At 53.8% G+C, this 12,526-nt stretch overlaps 1 protein-coding gene across 2 annotated transcripts in view; it reads left to right on the forward strand.

The window, feature by feature from the left end:
• TESC (tescalcin) overlaps nucleotides 1-12,526 on the forward strand; it is a 54,923-nt gene that overhangs the window by 38,698 nt on the left and 3,699 nt on the right. Inside the window, exons 3-6 of one of the 2 annotated variants that reach the window (XR_002139398.2) lie at nucleotides 2,303-2,383; nucleotides 7,712-7,922; nucleotides 9,429-9,490; nucleotides 9,589-9,696. Coding sequence is in view for 1 of the 2 variants with exons in the window: in XM_019753958.2 (XP_019609517.1) it covers nucleotides 2,303-2,383; nucleotides 7,712-7,851; nucleotides 9,429-9,490; nucleotides 9,589-9,696 (391 nt within the window). In the remaining variant the exon portion in view is untranslated. The remainder of the gene's footprint in view (nucleotides 1-2,302; nucleotides 2,384-7,711; nucleotides 7,923-9,428; nucleotides 9,491-9,588; nucleotides 9,697-12,526) is intronic. The other variant, XM_019753958.2, reaches the window with a different exon arrangement.

The raw sequence follows: 12,526 nt of genomic DNA on the forward strand, positions 1-12,526 counted from the left end.
TGGGGAGAAAGCCAGGCCCAGAGAAAAGTGACAGGTGACAGTGAGATGGTCTTGTACAGACTGAACACACCAGGACCCCACACCTAGACCATTCTCGGACCCCAAGACCCCGTCACGCTCCCTCCTAGTCCCCGTCCCCTAGGAGAATTAGCCATTATCCCAACTCTAAGCTTTTGGAGTGTCATCGGTTTTTGTCATCAGTTAAATGTCATCGGTTTTTGTTTTTCCCATAAATGGAGTCATCATGCAGGGGTTTTCTTTGTTTTGTTTTTCAAAGATTTTAGGGAACTATTTTGACAGCTTTAGTGAGATGTCATTCACATATTATACTATTCACCCATTTAAAGGATACAGTCAATCCTAGAACATTTTTGTCACCACCCCTAAAAGAAACGCTTTATTTATTAGCCATCAGCCCCAGTCCCTGGCAACCACCAGTCTGCTTTCTGTCTCTATGAAGTTCCCTGTGGACATTGCGTATAAGCTGAGTCATAGAATATGTGTTCATAGAATATGTGACTTTCGGTGCCCTGCTTTCAGTTAGCCTGATGTTTTCCAAGTGCCTCTGTGCTGTGGCACGTGTCCGTACTGCGTTCCTCTTTATGGCCGAGTAATATTCGATCACTTCAGGCCAACTGTTCTGAGTGTGCCCCCTTCTTCAGAACTGGGCTCTCATGAATCTAAAATGTGGGGGTCCACTGACTCGGGCTCCTGAGTTTTGCCAGGGCCGAAAGCAAGCCAAGCTGAGAGTGCTGGGTAAGAGAGAGCCCGGAAGAAACACAGGAGGCAGAGAACACAGGTTGTCCAGGCCTGGGGCTGGGTCCTCTCTGTAAGGTGGAGGCAGGATAGCAGCCAGCCCTGTGTTTATGGAACCCATCAACTCCAACAGGGCTGAATTCTCTGTGTATGTGCCACTTCCTCCCTCCCAGCATAGATTTCTTCTAGTTCTGAGTCCTGACTCTGAGGCATATCCCACCCCTGGACATTCTTGTTTAAAGTAGCTGATATCCTTCTACTTCCCTGCCTGGGCGTGCCTCCATGTTCCCCGCGATTACCGGCCTGTGCCCTGGGTCTCTTCCAAGGCCACTGCCCATAGAAGTCCACAGAGCAGAAGAAAAAAGTAAGCAGGAAGCAGATTCTGAGAACAAAGGACGGCCTTATGCGGGAAGGTCAGGTAGGTGAGAGTCTTACCTGCCTCTATGCCAGCAAATCCATAGCCTCAAGGCCCCATGAACACCTGTGCCCAGAGAGTTTGATTCACGCTTTCCTGTCCCAAGTCAGCACCTTTATCAATTATTTTTAACAGCTTTGCTGAAATAAAATTCACACAGCCTTCAGCTCACCCATTAAAATGTATAATTCAGTGGCGTTTAGTATTTCCACAAAGTTAAGCATCCAGCACCAGGCAATTTGTAGACATTTTCATCATCCCCCAAAGAAACCCATATCCTAAGCTATCACTCCCCATCACTCCCAACCCTCCCAGCCCCCGGTAACCACTAATCTACTTTCAGTCTCTATGGGTTTCCCTATTCTGGACACTTCACATAAATGAAATCATCCTATGTAGCCTTTTGTGTCTGGCTTCTTTCACGTAGCATCAGGTTTTCAAGTTTCATCTGTGTTGCAGAATTTATCCATATTTCATTCCTTTTTATGGATGAACCATATACCATTGTATGGGTAGACTCCATTTTATTTATCTGTTTATCAGTTGACAGACATCTGGGGTGTTTTCATTTTATGGCAGTTATGAATAATGGTGCTATGGACGTTCACGCACACGTTTTCATATAGACATACGTTTTCATTTCTCTTGGGTATTCACCTAGGAGTCGAGTCGCCGAGTCACATGGTAACTACATTTCACCCGTTGAAGACCTGCCAGACTGTTTCCCAAATCTCCAAGCCAGCAACCTGCTGCTCTGATTCTACAATGGCCAAAGCAAGGTTTTCCTACCTGGGCGCTCCGATGGGCCTCAGTGGTCTTTGACCCCTTGGAATGGGATTGCAATTGTTGTGTCCTTGCATTTTCCTGCAGGTGAATTTCCAGGACATTTATCAGATTCCCCGAAGCATCTTTGAGCCTCCAAACCTCCCTGCTCCTTCCAGTCCAAAGGTTAGAGGAGTAGGCAGATCAAGGCAGCCGATTCCAGTCGGGTCTCTAAACTCTGAACTCTTCTCGTGGGGCCTGCTAGGGATACAAAAATAAGAATACAGCCTGATAAGTGGTGAAGGTGCCATCTGACATCTGCTTTCTTTTCTCCCCCTTTTCCCGGTGCTTCTTCTTCCTGGAACCCAGCAAGGAGAACTTCAACAATGTCCCGGACCTGGAGCTCAATCCCATCCGATCCAAAATCATCCGTGCCTTCTTCGACAACAGGTGGGTCCTTGTCCTGGAGCCGTCTGATGACCGTTGACTTTGTCCTTCTGGGAGCATTTTGCCCTTGTAATTTCTCACAACCACTTTGTGCTCAGAACACCCCCTCGAGCTGATGCAGAGAAGAGGAGGGGGTTGTGCTGGGTAGGAGTTATGAGCACAGATTTGGGTCAGACAGGTCTGATTTCGTAGCTGGGTGTTTTGGGCAGCTCACTCAATCCCTCTAGGCCTTTGTATCAGTTAGCTGTGGCTGCGTAACAAATGATCGCAAAACTTTGCAGTTTAAAACAATGATTATTATCTCACCGTTTCTGTGGATCAGGGATCTGGGTGCAAACTATTTGGGTTCTCGGGCTCAGGGTCAGCTGGGGCTGCAGTCATCTGAAGGCTCGACTAGGGGAAGCTGTGCCTCCAAGCTCACTCATGTGGCTGTTGGCAGATGGCATCTCAGGGACCTCCCCATGGGGCTACTCACACATGGCAGCTGCTGGCTTCCCTCAGGGTGAGATGTCTGAATGAGAGAGAGGAAGAGAGATTGGGCAGTGAAAATGGAAGCCACTGTCTTTTGTAACCTACTCTCACGAGGGATATCCCATCACTTCTGCTGTGTTCTCTTCATTAGAAGTGAGCTACTAGGTCACCCCACTCTTGAAAAGGGGACTGAGCAGAAGCGAGATGACCAGGAGGCAGGGTTCCTTGGGGGCCATCTTGGAGGCTGCTTCTGTGTCCTTATCTACTCAATGGAGGTAATAACAGCCTCTGCCTCGTGGGGTGGCTGTGAGGGTACACTGAGATGATACGTACGGAAGCACTAGGTTAGCTATCATTATGCTCATCTCCCTGGCTTACAGACAGGGAAACTGAGGCACAGAGTGGTGGTGCACTTTGGCCAGTGCCCAGAGCTGAGGCTCACACTAGAGCTCATGCCACCAGATGTCCAGGGTTATTGGAGTTGAAAGACTCATGTGACCGGAAGAGACACTGAGTCTGAGGTTCTGTCAGGCGGCAGGGGTAGGTACGCCCTCCCCAGGCCTGACACCCTATATCTGCAGAGATCGCTGACACACAGGGAGAACGGGCAGAAAGAGGAAGGAAGGGAGTGGGACCGTGATGGCCATAAGATGGGTGAGGACTTCCCTGACCCGTTTCAAGTTGTGTGAGCCTGCACTACTTGACCATGGTTGTGCCAGGGATGGGGGGGCCGGTGCGAGGCGCTGAGCCTTCCTGACCCTCAACTATTCATAGGATGGGCATGGAGTCCCCAGGCTGACCCAGAGGATGCAGAGTCCTGCGGGGCCTGTAGGGGAGACCTGAGGAGAGAGTGGCCAAGAGTTAACTAGGCAAAGCAGGGAGAGAAGGTGCTCAAGAGAATAGAACTGCACGTGCAAAGGCCCAGAGGTACAGCCAGTATAAGTGGCAGAGAGGAGGCCCGGCTGGAGCACAGAGAGGCCGGGCATGGTGAGAGGTGTGGGGAGGGCAGGGCTGCGTCACTCCACCCCTAGGCCAGCAAGAGGGGTCTTGACTTCAACCAGGCAGCAGCAGTGGGGGCACTGATGGGTTTTAAGGTACGGTGTGGAGCGTGAATCAGGTTTGTGTGACGTCACTCTGGCTGCCAGACGGTTGTAGGGGACAGAGGCCCGGGGGGTGTGGGGGGTGTTGCGGTTCCCCAGGCTGGAGGCAGGGCTGCTGAGTGGAGGTGGAGAACAGTGGGTGGCTTTGAGACACCTGGGGAGGTGAGAGAGCCAGTACCCCAGCAATCTTCCTGGCAAATGGTCACGTTCGCCAAAGGCAGAAGGTATGAAGTCACACAGTCAGTGGTGAAGATGGGAGAAGAATTCCGCACCCCCCCACCCTTACCTCCTTTTTAATCCTGGTTCTTCCTGAGGTACCCTCTTTGGTGGGCAGTGAGCCAGTGCAGGAGGGGAGAGAAGGTAGGTGCCAGGGTGGGAGACACGGCCCTTGGTGTGGAGCTGACATAGGCTGTTGGGGACAAGAGTTGGAGGCATCACAAGAAGAAGGTCGAGAGTGACCAGAGCCTGGGACGCGCCTGATGTGAGAAGCATGTGTGTGTCTGTGTGTGGATGGCGTGTTTCCAAAAGGCTCCTTGCAGACATGGTCACTTGTAAAATTGGCCAGGCCTCGGGGTCCCAGCCTTCTGTGGGGCGCCTCCCACCGTACTAGGTAAATTGAGGAGAGGACGATGGCCCCCGGGCCCTCAAACCCTCTTCCCCGGGGCCTGTGGGAGCCTCCTGGGCAGAGAGGCCTTGGCAGGCCTGGTTCTTGGGCCCTCACACTCCTTGTGAGGGAGTGTGGTTAGACTGGACAGAGGCATGAGGGAACTCCTGGGATGGATGAGAAATGTCCTGTATCCTGACTGGGGGTGGCTGCCACAGGCGCACACATCTGTCCAAACTCAAGATGTGTGCCTTTCAGTATATGTAATTACTTCTTTAAAAGAAAAAAAAGTCTGGCCTAGGTCACTTGGCTGTCAGCTGTCACCTGTGGGAACCGTGTTTTCAGCTCTCAGGAGGGGGTGCAGGTGTCTGCTAGGTGGCTCTCCACGAGTGCTGCCTCTGCTAACGGGACAGGGCGTGGGAAAAGGGGCTGGAGCTGAAACCTGCCTCTGGTGCAGGTCAAGAAGGCATGACTTTGGGGACCAGGAGAGAAGAGGAAGATCCCCAGAGAAGATTGGAGGAAGACGGGGTGTCCTGGGGGGTAGGGAGTCGAGGGGACCCCAGTCTGTAGCAAGGGCAGCTCATGTGGCTGTTAGAAGGAATTGGGATGATGAGCAGGACACAGAGGGCAGTGGCCAGGTAGGGGGTGGCGAGAGCCTCCCCGTCTGGGGGTCCTGGGACCTCAGCCTTGGCTGCTACTTAGAGAAAGTGGGTGTGGAGAAAATGAGGCATGGGCTAACTCGCAGGCAGCCTGGAAGTCACTGAGGAGGGGAGGATTAAGGAAAGCCCCCCCCATGGTCTGGACACAGAACACCTTGGGGGGCTGTAGCTAAGGGCCTGCACCTCCTGTATGCCCTTCACAGCTGGTCCTGGGAGTTCTGACAAGGAGGCAAGGGAGGCCCTCCGAGGGGTGCTGGAGGCTTTCAAGAAATATCAGTCTCAGCCTTGCTTCCCCAGCCCCTCCGGGAACAGAACAGGGAGCCCCGGAGCTTGTCTCTGAGGCAATTTGAGCAGCGTCTGTCCCCATGTCCAGGAGCTCCATGCCTTCCTCACAGGATCATGGGAAAGTTAAGGACGAGACAGTATTGTGCTAAGTTGGCATCTTTGCAAACACAGTTGAGAGCTGCCCTGTTCTTGAGTGGGGTTGCAGATTTGAATGGAGCCCCCATTCTTCCATCCACTGACCCTGGCCTTGGGTGCCCCACTTAGGAAATAGGAGTGGAGAGCAGGTGGGTCTGGCTGCAGGTGCTGGGTCTGGGTTTCCTCAGCTTATGCACTCTCGTTGCCTTTAGAGACTATGATGTTCATCTGTGTGGACCTCCCAGGGGCACTAGGAGGGGAAGGGACCCCCTCCCCAGAATCGGGTCCTGATGGTGAAGGTGCCTGGGTCTCGACCTTCTCTGAGAAGGACACACAGCCCGCCAGCCCCAGGCCAACCCCGTTTTCCCTGGAGCTAATCTTATGCCCTGCAGCTTTAGCCACTTGGGAAGGATGAGTGAGCCAACCTCACTCAATAAGTGCCTGCAAGGGGCCCGATAATTCCAGGGGCTATTTTTATGCCCTGTCCATTTGCTCTGTACCCCTGAGATTATTAAGAATCCATCGGGAGGAGCAGTGGGAAGCTTGATAAAAGATTTAAGGGGAGAATTAGAAAAAGGCTCAAAGACTGGGCTTCCTGAGTCTGGGGGGAAGATCTCATGTCCTCTCTCAGATTTGTAGGTTCACGATCCACCGTCCCTATTCCAGGCTTAGAATCCACCTCTTTCTGGAAAATCTCCTGGAATGGAATATTGGGAGTAGTGAGATCTGTGAAGCGTGAAGTGCACTCTTCGGGGGTAGTTGGTATCAAAGAGAGTAGATGCGCCCTAAAGACAGAACTGCATAGTCTTTTAAACAGAGGGACATTCATGACCTGGGTGGGACCCAAGTAAATATTAAGTGCTAACCCTAAACGATGAGTCATCCCGGGCCAGCTGGAGAACTGCCCCTTTGCAAGGACGCGTGAGGGTGGGGCACCCTCAGCCTGTCAGCCTGATGGCAACCCGGCCCTTTGCCATCAGACTGAGGTGTTCGAAGCCAGTCAGTGATGAGGGTTTGGCGGCAGTGGGTCAGGAGGCTTTGTTGGGGTGGGGTCATCTCCAAGCTGTTGTCTCAACACCTATCCTGTGCCAGGACTCGCCAGGCGTGTTCCTCTTGCACGTTTGCTGAGCACCCACTGTGTGACCCAGCGTTAACACAAGCCCTTTCTTGCCCCTTCAGAAAAGCACACAGATAGGGACAACCTCAAACCTGCCCTGATGTGGTGAAAAAAAAAACCAAAACACATAAAAAACCTGATATCATTGATGGACTTCACACTTGGGTCGTAAACAAACAGATTACTCAGAGCTGCTTGCTGCTGTTCACAGCACTAGAGTGTCAAACAGCTGGTAGAGAGCAAGAGTCGGCAAGCTTTTTCTGTAAAAGGGCCAGAGAATAAATATTTTAGGCTATGCGGGTCACGTGGTCTCTGTCACAACTGCTCGACTCAGCCTTTGTAGCAGCAGGAAAGCCGCCACAGATGATACGTAAATGAGTGGGCGTGGCTGTGTGCCAATAAAACTTTAATTACGGACTCTGAAATGTGAATTTCATGTAATTGGCACTTATCATGAAATGCTGTTATTCTTTTGGGGTTTTCCCCCCCCCAAAATATTTTTCAACCATTTAAAAACAAAAATAGGTGGCAGGCGGGATATGTGTGGCCCATGGGCTGCAGTTTGCCGACCCCAATCTAAAGAAAAGGGTCAGGAGATGGACCTCAGTGATTTACTAGATTGCGTGGTACCTCAGTTTCCCCATGTATGAGTGCCCACCTCTGTGCATCGTCCCACACACCCAGGCAGCCCTGCATCCCAGCCCTCACCGACGGCTGGGCAGTGGTCTGTGTCCCCCCAACCCTGGGGCGGTGAGCTCTGGGAGGGCGACCAGGGGCTGGGCTGAACTTCTGGGGTCCCCGGTGTCCCCAAGAGCTGGTCATTGTGGAACAGAACCCAAGGCTAGCACAGCCATTGTGGGCAAATTGTGTGTCCAGAAGGGCTGAGTTCTCTGAGCTGTTGGCAGTGAAAGGAGGAGATCCAGGTAACACATTTCCAACACCCCCTCTCTGCTCCCAAAGGAACCTGCGCAAGGGGCCCAGCGGCCTGGCCGACGAGATCAACTTCGAGGACTTCCTGACCATCATGGCCTACTTCCAGCCCATCGACATCACCATGGACGAGGAGCAGGTCCAGCTGTGCCGCCGAGAGAAGCTGCGATGTGCGTTCCCCTGCCCGTTTGGCAGCTGGAGGGTGGGGAGGGCCGAGGACACCAGCCCCATCCCTTGGGAGGTCAGTCCCAGTGACACCCCTTGCGCAGGTCGCCGTGGGCGTCTCTCTCCTCCAGTGTCGTCCCATGGGGGCCTCCTCAGGGACACCCCTTAGCAGTTAGTGGTTTTCTGGGAATGGCAGGGGGCTGTGGGCAATGTGAAAAGTACAAGGCCCTGGCTTCATACATCTGGCTTCTGGGCAAAGCAGCTGTGCGACCTTGAACCGGAATGTGAGGGGACTGGTTGTGAACCCAGGGCTGGCTCCCAGGCTCGATGAGATGACACAGGCAGAGTCCTTGGCACACAGGAGGTGTTTCCTGAAAGCGTGTTTCTTCCTTCGTCCACGAGCTGCCGCGGGGCCCTGGGGGACCTGTCCCGGTAGAGCCTCCTCCTGCCTCTGGTCCGTGGAGTGCGCTTGGCTGAGACCCAGGCCGGCCAGGGTGGCCGGCATCCCATCTCCCTTACCCTGGACTTTCCCATGACTGCTGACTTCCCTCTCTACCCCACCCCGAGGCAGACTGGTCAGCAGGAGAATGGAAACAGGAGGGCTGGGCTGCATTTAGCTCTGGACTGGGTACGTGAGGGCTGGTGGGAACTGCCCCAGCTGGGTGTCCCAAGGCCTCCAGACCAAGGGAGGGCCAGGTCTGGGGTCGTGGGAGCCGTGGAATCAGTCAGACTCAGGTCCAAACCCCTGGTTTCCTCTCCCTTAACAAGGTGGCTATGAGCAACGCCTTAACTTCTCCGAGTTTTGACAGCCTAGTCTGAGAAATGGGCTCACAGGGTCGTGTGAGGCTGAGAGGAAAGGATGTTTGCTGCACTTTGCACAGTGCAGGGCCTCTGGTCAGTGCTGGACAAATCCAGGGCAGGGGACTTCGTGAGCCTGAGGCTCCCTGAGGCCGAGCCGAGGGGCAGACAGGATGCTTCTGCTGGCGGTGAGGTACTGGTGATGGCAACAAAGGAACAAAGTGGATGTCACCAAGAGTGGAATGACCTGAGGAGGTGCTAACGTCCCTCATGCCCGTTAGGGACAGCTTAGATCAGCCAGGGTGCTAGGATACAGGCAGTGGGGCTCAGGACCTGCCACAGGGCCAAGACGACAGCCACCCTGTGGGGTCCATCAGTAACAATACTGTGAAATAACACTGACTTAGCGTCATGGCAACAATACTGTCACATCATCCATGTTTGCAGTGTGCCAGGCATTCTGGGCCCTTACCCACCAGCTGTCACTTGCGGATCCCATACCGTACCGTGTAGAGGACGTGTTGTTATTCCCATTTTATAGATGGTAAAACTGAGGCTCAGAGAAGTTAGGTCATTGGCCCAAGGTCACCTACCAGGAAGTGGTCTGTCTGCCCCATGGCCTTTGCCTGTGACCCCTGTGGTTTTGGCTTTTAGGTTTCACTGTTGGGGGTCTTTTGCTCAGTTTGAGATAGATTTCCGTGTGGGGAAGGTTGGGGGGCCAGGGGGACCCAGGCTCCCCTTCCACCTCTCTGACTGAGCCCCTCTCCCCATTGCCGTCCCCCAGTTCTGTTCCACATGTATGACTCGGACAGCGATGGCCGCATCACCCTGGAAGAATATCGAAATGTAAAGTATGCTCCTCGCCCGGCCAGGGCTCCTGGCGCCTCCCCGCCCTGCGGCCCAGATGGAGGCCCACGATCACCTTGTCTCTGCCCCGCTGGCAGGTGGTGGAGGAGCTGCTCTCTGGAAACCCACACATTGAGAAGGAGTCGGCTCGCACCATCGCCGACGGGGCCATGATGGAGGCAGCCAGCGTCTGCGTGGGGCAGATGGTGAGCGCCCTCCTGGGGGATCCCAGAACCCTACCATCTACCTCCCCTGCTGACTTGGTCATAGTCTGTCTCTGGAAGGCCTGACAGGACAGACCACAGCTGTCCTGCTCGCCACTGTCACCGGGCCTGGCACAGAGCACTGCTCAGACACCCTCACTGCTTTCCTGACCTGCGTAGACACTGCCGGAAATCCCAACCCCTGGGGAACGGTGCCAGGCAGGGCAGGCCAGGCTTTGGGGCCTATAGACCAGGTGTGTAGCCTCCTGGGCCCACGGGCAGCACCTGGCACTGTGGCAGACCTGGTCAGCGTACGGCACGGGCTCACTTTACTTATTAATGAGTAACTCGGAGGGGATTTGTGACCTCAAGGCCAGGGTTGGCAGGGAGCTCTGCTTTGGGCTACCTGGTCTGGGGTCCTGAGGAGGTAAGGTGGGGCGGTGCACGTGGATGAAACAGAGGAGAAGGGCTCAGCTGTCAGAGCTTGCAGGCTGTGGAGGGGTGATCCCCCCTCACTCCTCGGCTGCCCCAGAAGAGGCACTTTGGAAGATGACCACTGTTGCTCAGGCCGAGCAGGGGTAGAGCTGGGATGGGGGAGAAAGGCAGGTGGGACCACTTGGGCATGAGCACAAGTGCTGGACACATCGTGAGGCTTGTCAGGGTCACGCTGGTGTAGAAACGGCCGGTCATCTCAGAACTGCTGGGCTGGCCCGGCCTGTGATGAACCTGGGCACGTTAGAGCGGGGTTTCTCCACCTGGCACTACTGACAGGTGGGGCCAGAGAGCTGTCAGGTGGGGGGGGGTGCATCCTGGACACTGGAGGGTGTGGAGCGGCATCCCTGGCCTCCCCCACTAGATGCCAGCCGCACCTCCCAGGTGGCAACAACCAAAAATGTTTCCAGACGTCAGAGGGGAGGGGCAGAATCATCCCCAGTGAAGAACCGCTGAACTAGAGGGTCGGAAATAAATGCTAAGTGGTAACTGGCACTTTGACCGTCTAAGCCAGGGGTGTCCAAACTTTTTTCAACGTTTTTTTACCAAGGGCCATATGCGGTAAAATACACAAACAGCCGGGCCACTCACTCGAGGTGAAGTACTATTGCCTCACCTGGTTTATTTAAGTAAACTAAATAAATTTTTGGAATTTGCTGTGGGCCAATTAACAATGGATCGCAGGCCGCAGTTTGGACACCCCTGGCCTAAGCAGTCAGTCACCAGCAGTGTTCGCTGTTGTCGGGCGTGTGGAGGTACCTGCGGGTCCTCCCCGGAGGCTCCAGGCAGGCCAGGCGTCCCCATGTGCTTGCTCCTCTTGTGGGGTGATCGTGCACGCACTATACCACCGTGTGTCCCCGAAAATAAGACCTAACCAGACCCTCAGCTCTAATGCGTCTTTTGGAGCAAAAATTAATATAAGACCTGGTCTTATTTTAATATTATATAACACCGGGTATAATAATATAATATAATGTAATATAATTTATAATATAATTAATATATAATATAAGACCAGGTCTTATATAATACAATATATATAAGGCCCAGTCTGCACCCCCCTGAGGCTGTCCTCTCTTCTTTGCTCCTGTGTATCGAAAGTACACCTCGATTCCTTTGGGTTCACCACAGCCTGCGTGGAGGGGTGGTTTTTTGCTGGAACTTGCCATTTATGGCCCAAGCCTGTCACCAGGGGTCATGGCAGGCCGGGGCCTGCCCCTAGGGGTGGAGACTGGGGTCATTTTCTGGCCTGCATTTTATCTGTGTGCTTCTTGAGCCCAGGAGGAGGTTGCTGGCTTTGGTGAAACCACCCCACTCAGCAAATTAACTATTGCAGAAAAGGGCTGGTGACCTCGGTGGGGAGCGCAGGGATCCCTGCCGGTTGTTGAGCCAAATTCCCATTTGATTTAATTACACTCGCCTTCTTTAAATTGCTCCCCGTCCCACTCCAGTTTCAATTGGCCACAGTTTTCTTAATTTGCTGTAGTAAAATTGTTGGCAGCTGGCAGCTGCTGAGCTGCATAAATTCTGCTCAGCCTCAGAAGTGGAGGCATTTCAGAGCCGATGCCGGCTTCCCGGCTGGATGTCCCGAGCGGCTTTACTTATGGATCCTCTGTGTGCTCTTAACATATTTTCTCGTGTTGTCCTCGGCCCAAGAAACAGATGATCTCTGTGCACACACAGGCGAGAGGTGAGGGGCAGCCACGTCAGTTCAATACCACCTGGCCTCTGAGGACGCTAAACATTTCTCCCCGTGCCACCCACAGACAAAGGATCCATCACCCCTCCCCCCGTTTAATGGACTTCCAAAGCCAGTTATCGATTGGGGCAATGATTTCTTTCTAGAGTACTCTGGAAGGTCTTTGGCTTGAGGTGGGGACGGCTTGGCTGGGGTATCAGCCTGGGGTGCTTCCCTGAACCCCTCTGCCTTCCTTCCTTAAACCGGGCACCCATCCTCCAGCCTGAGCTCGGGCCAGTGGAGCTTTGTCTGTAATTATCTCTCCTTGTTGCCCTGGGAACCTGGGGTTGTCCGCAGGGAGAGGGCCTCCCCTTCTCCCGGTACTCACGGGCCGGCAGCCTTAGGAACAGGGCTGGCCCAGGTGTCTGAGAACTGATTGCATTTATAAAACTTAAAAATATTGATTGATTTGTGTTCTGTATTTAAAAAAAAAAAGTAGCAAAAGGAAACCACAGCGGGTGGAGAATCCTGTCATGCACTTGGTGGGAGTTCTGCTACTCCAGCTGGATAAGCAGCCTCGTCTCTGTGCCCTCACTGGCCGTCCCTGTAAACCAGGTGTAAGAACAGGGCCCAGGCGGGAGGCTGTTGTGGGGTCCATCAGTC

The sequence above is a fragment of the Rhinolophus sinicus genome, linkage group LG16, assembly GCF_036562045.2.
Source record: "Rhinolophus sinicus isolate RSC01 linkage group LG16, ASM3656204v1, whole genome shotgun sequence".
NCBI lineage: Eukaryota > Metazoa > Chordata > Mammalia > Chiroptera > Rhinolophidae > Rhinolophus > Rhinolophus sinicus.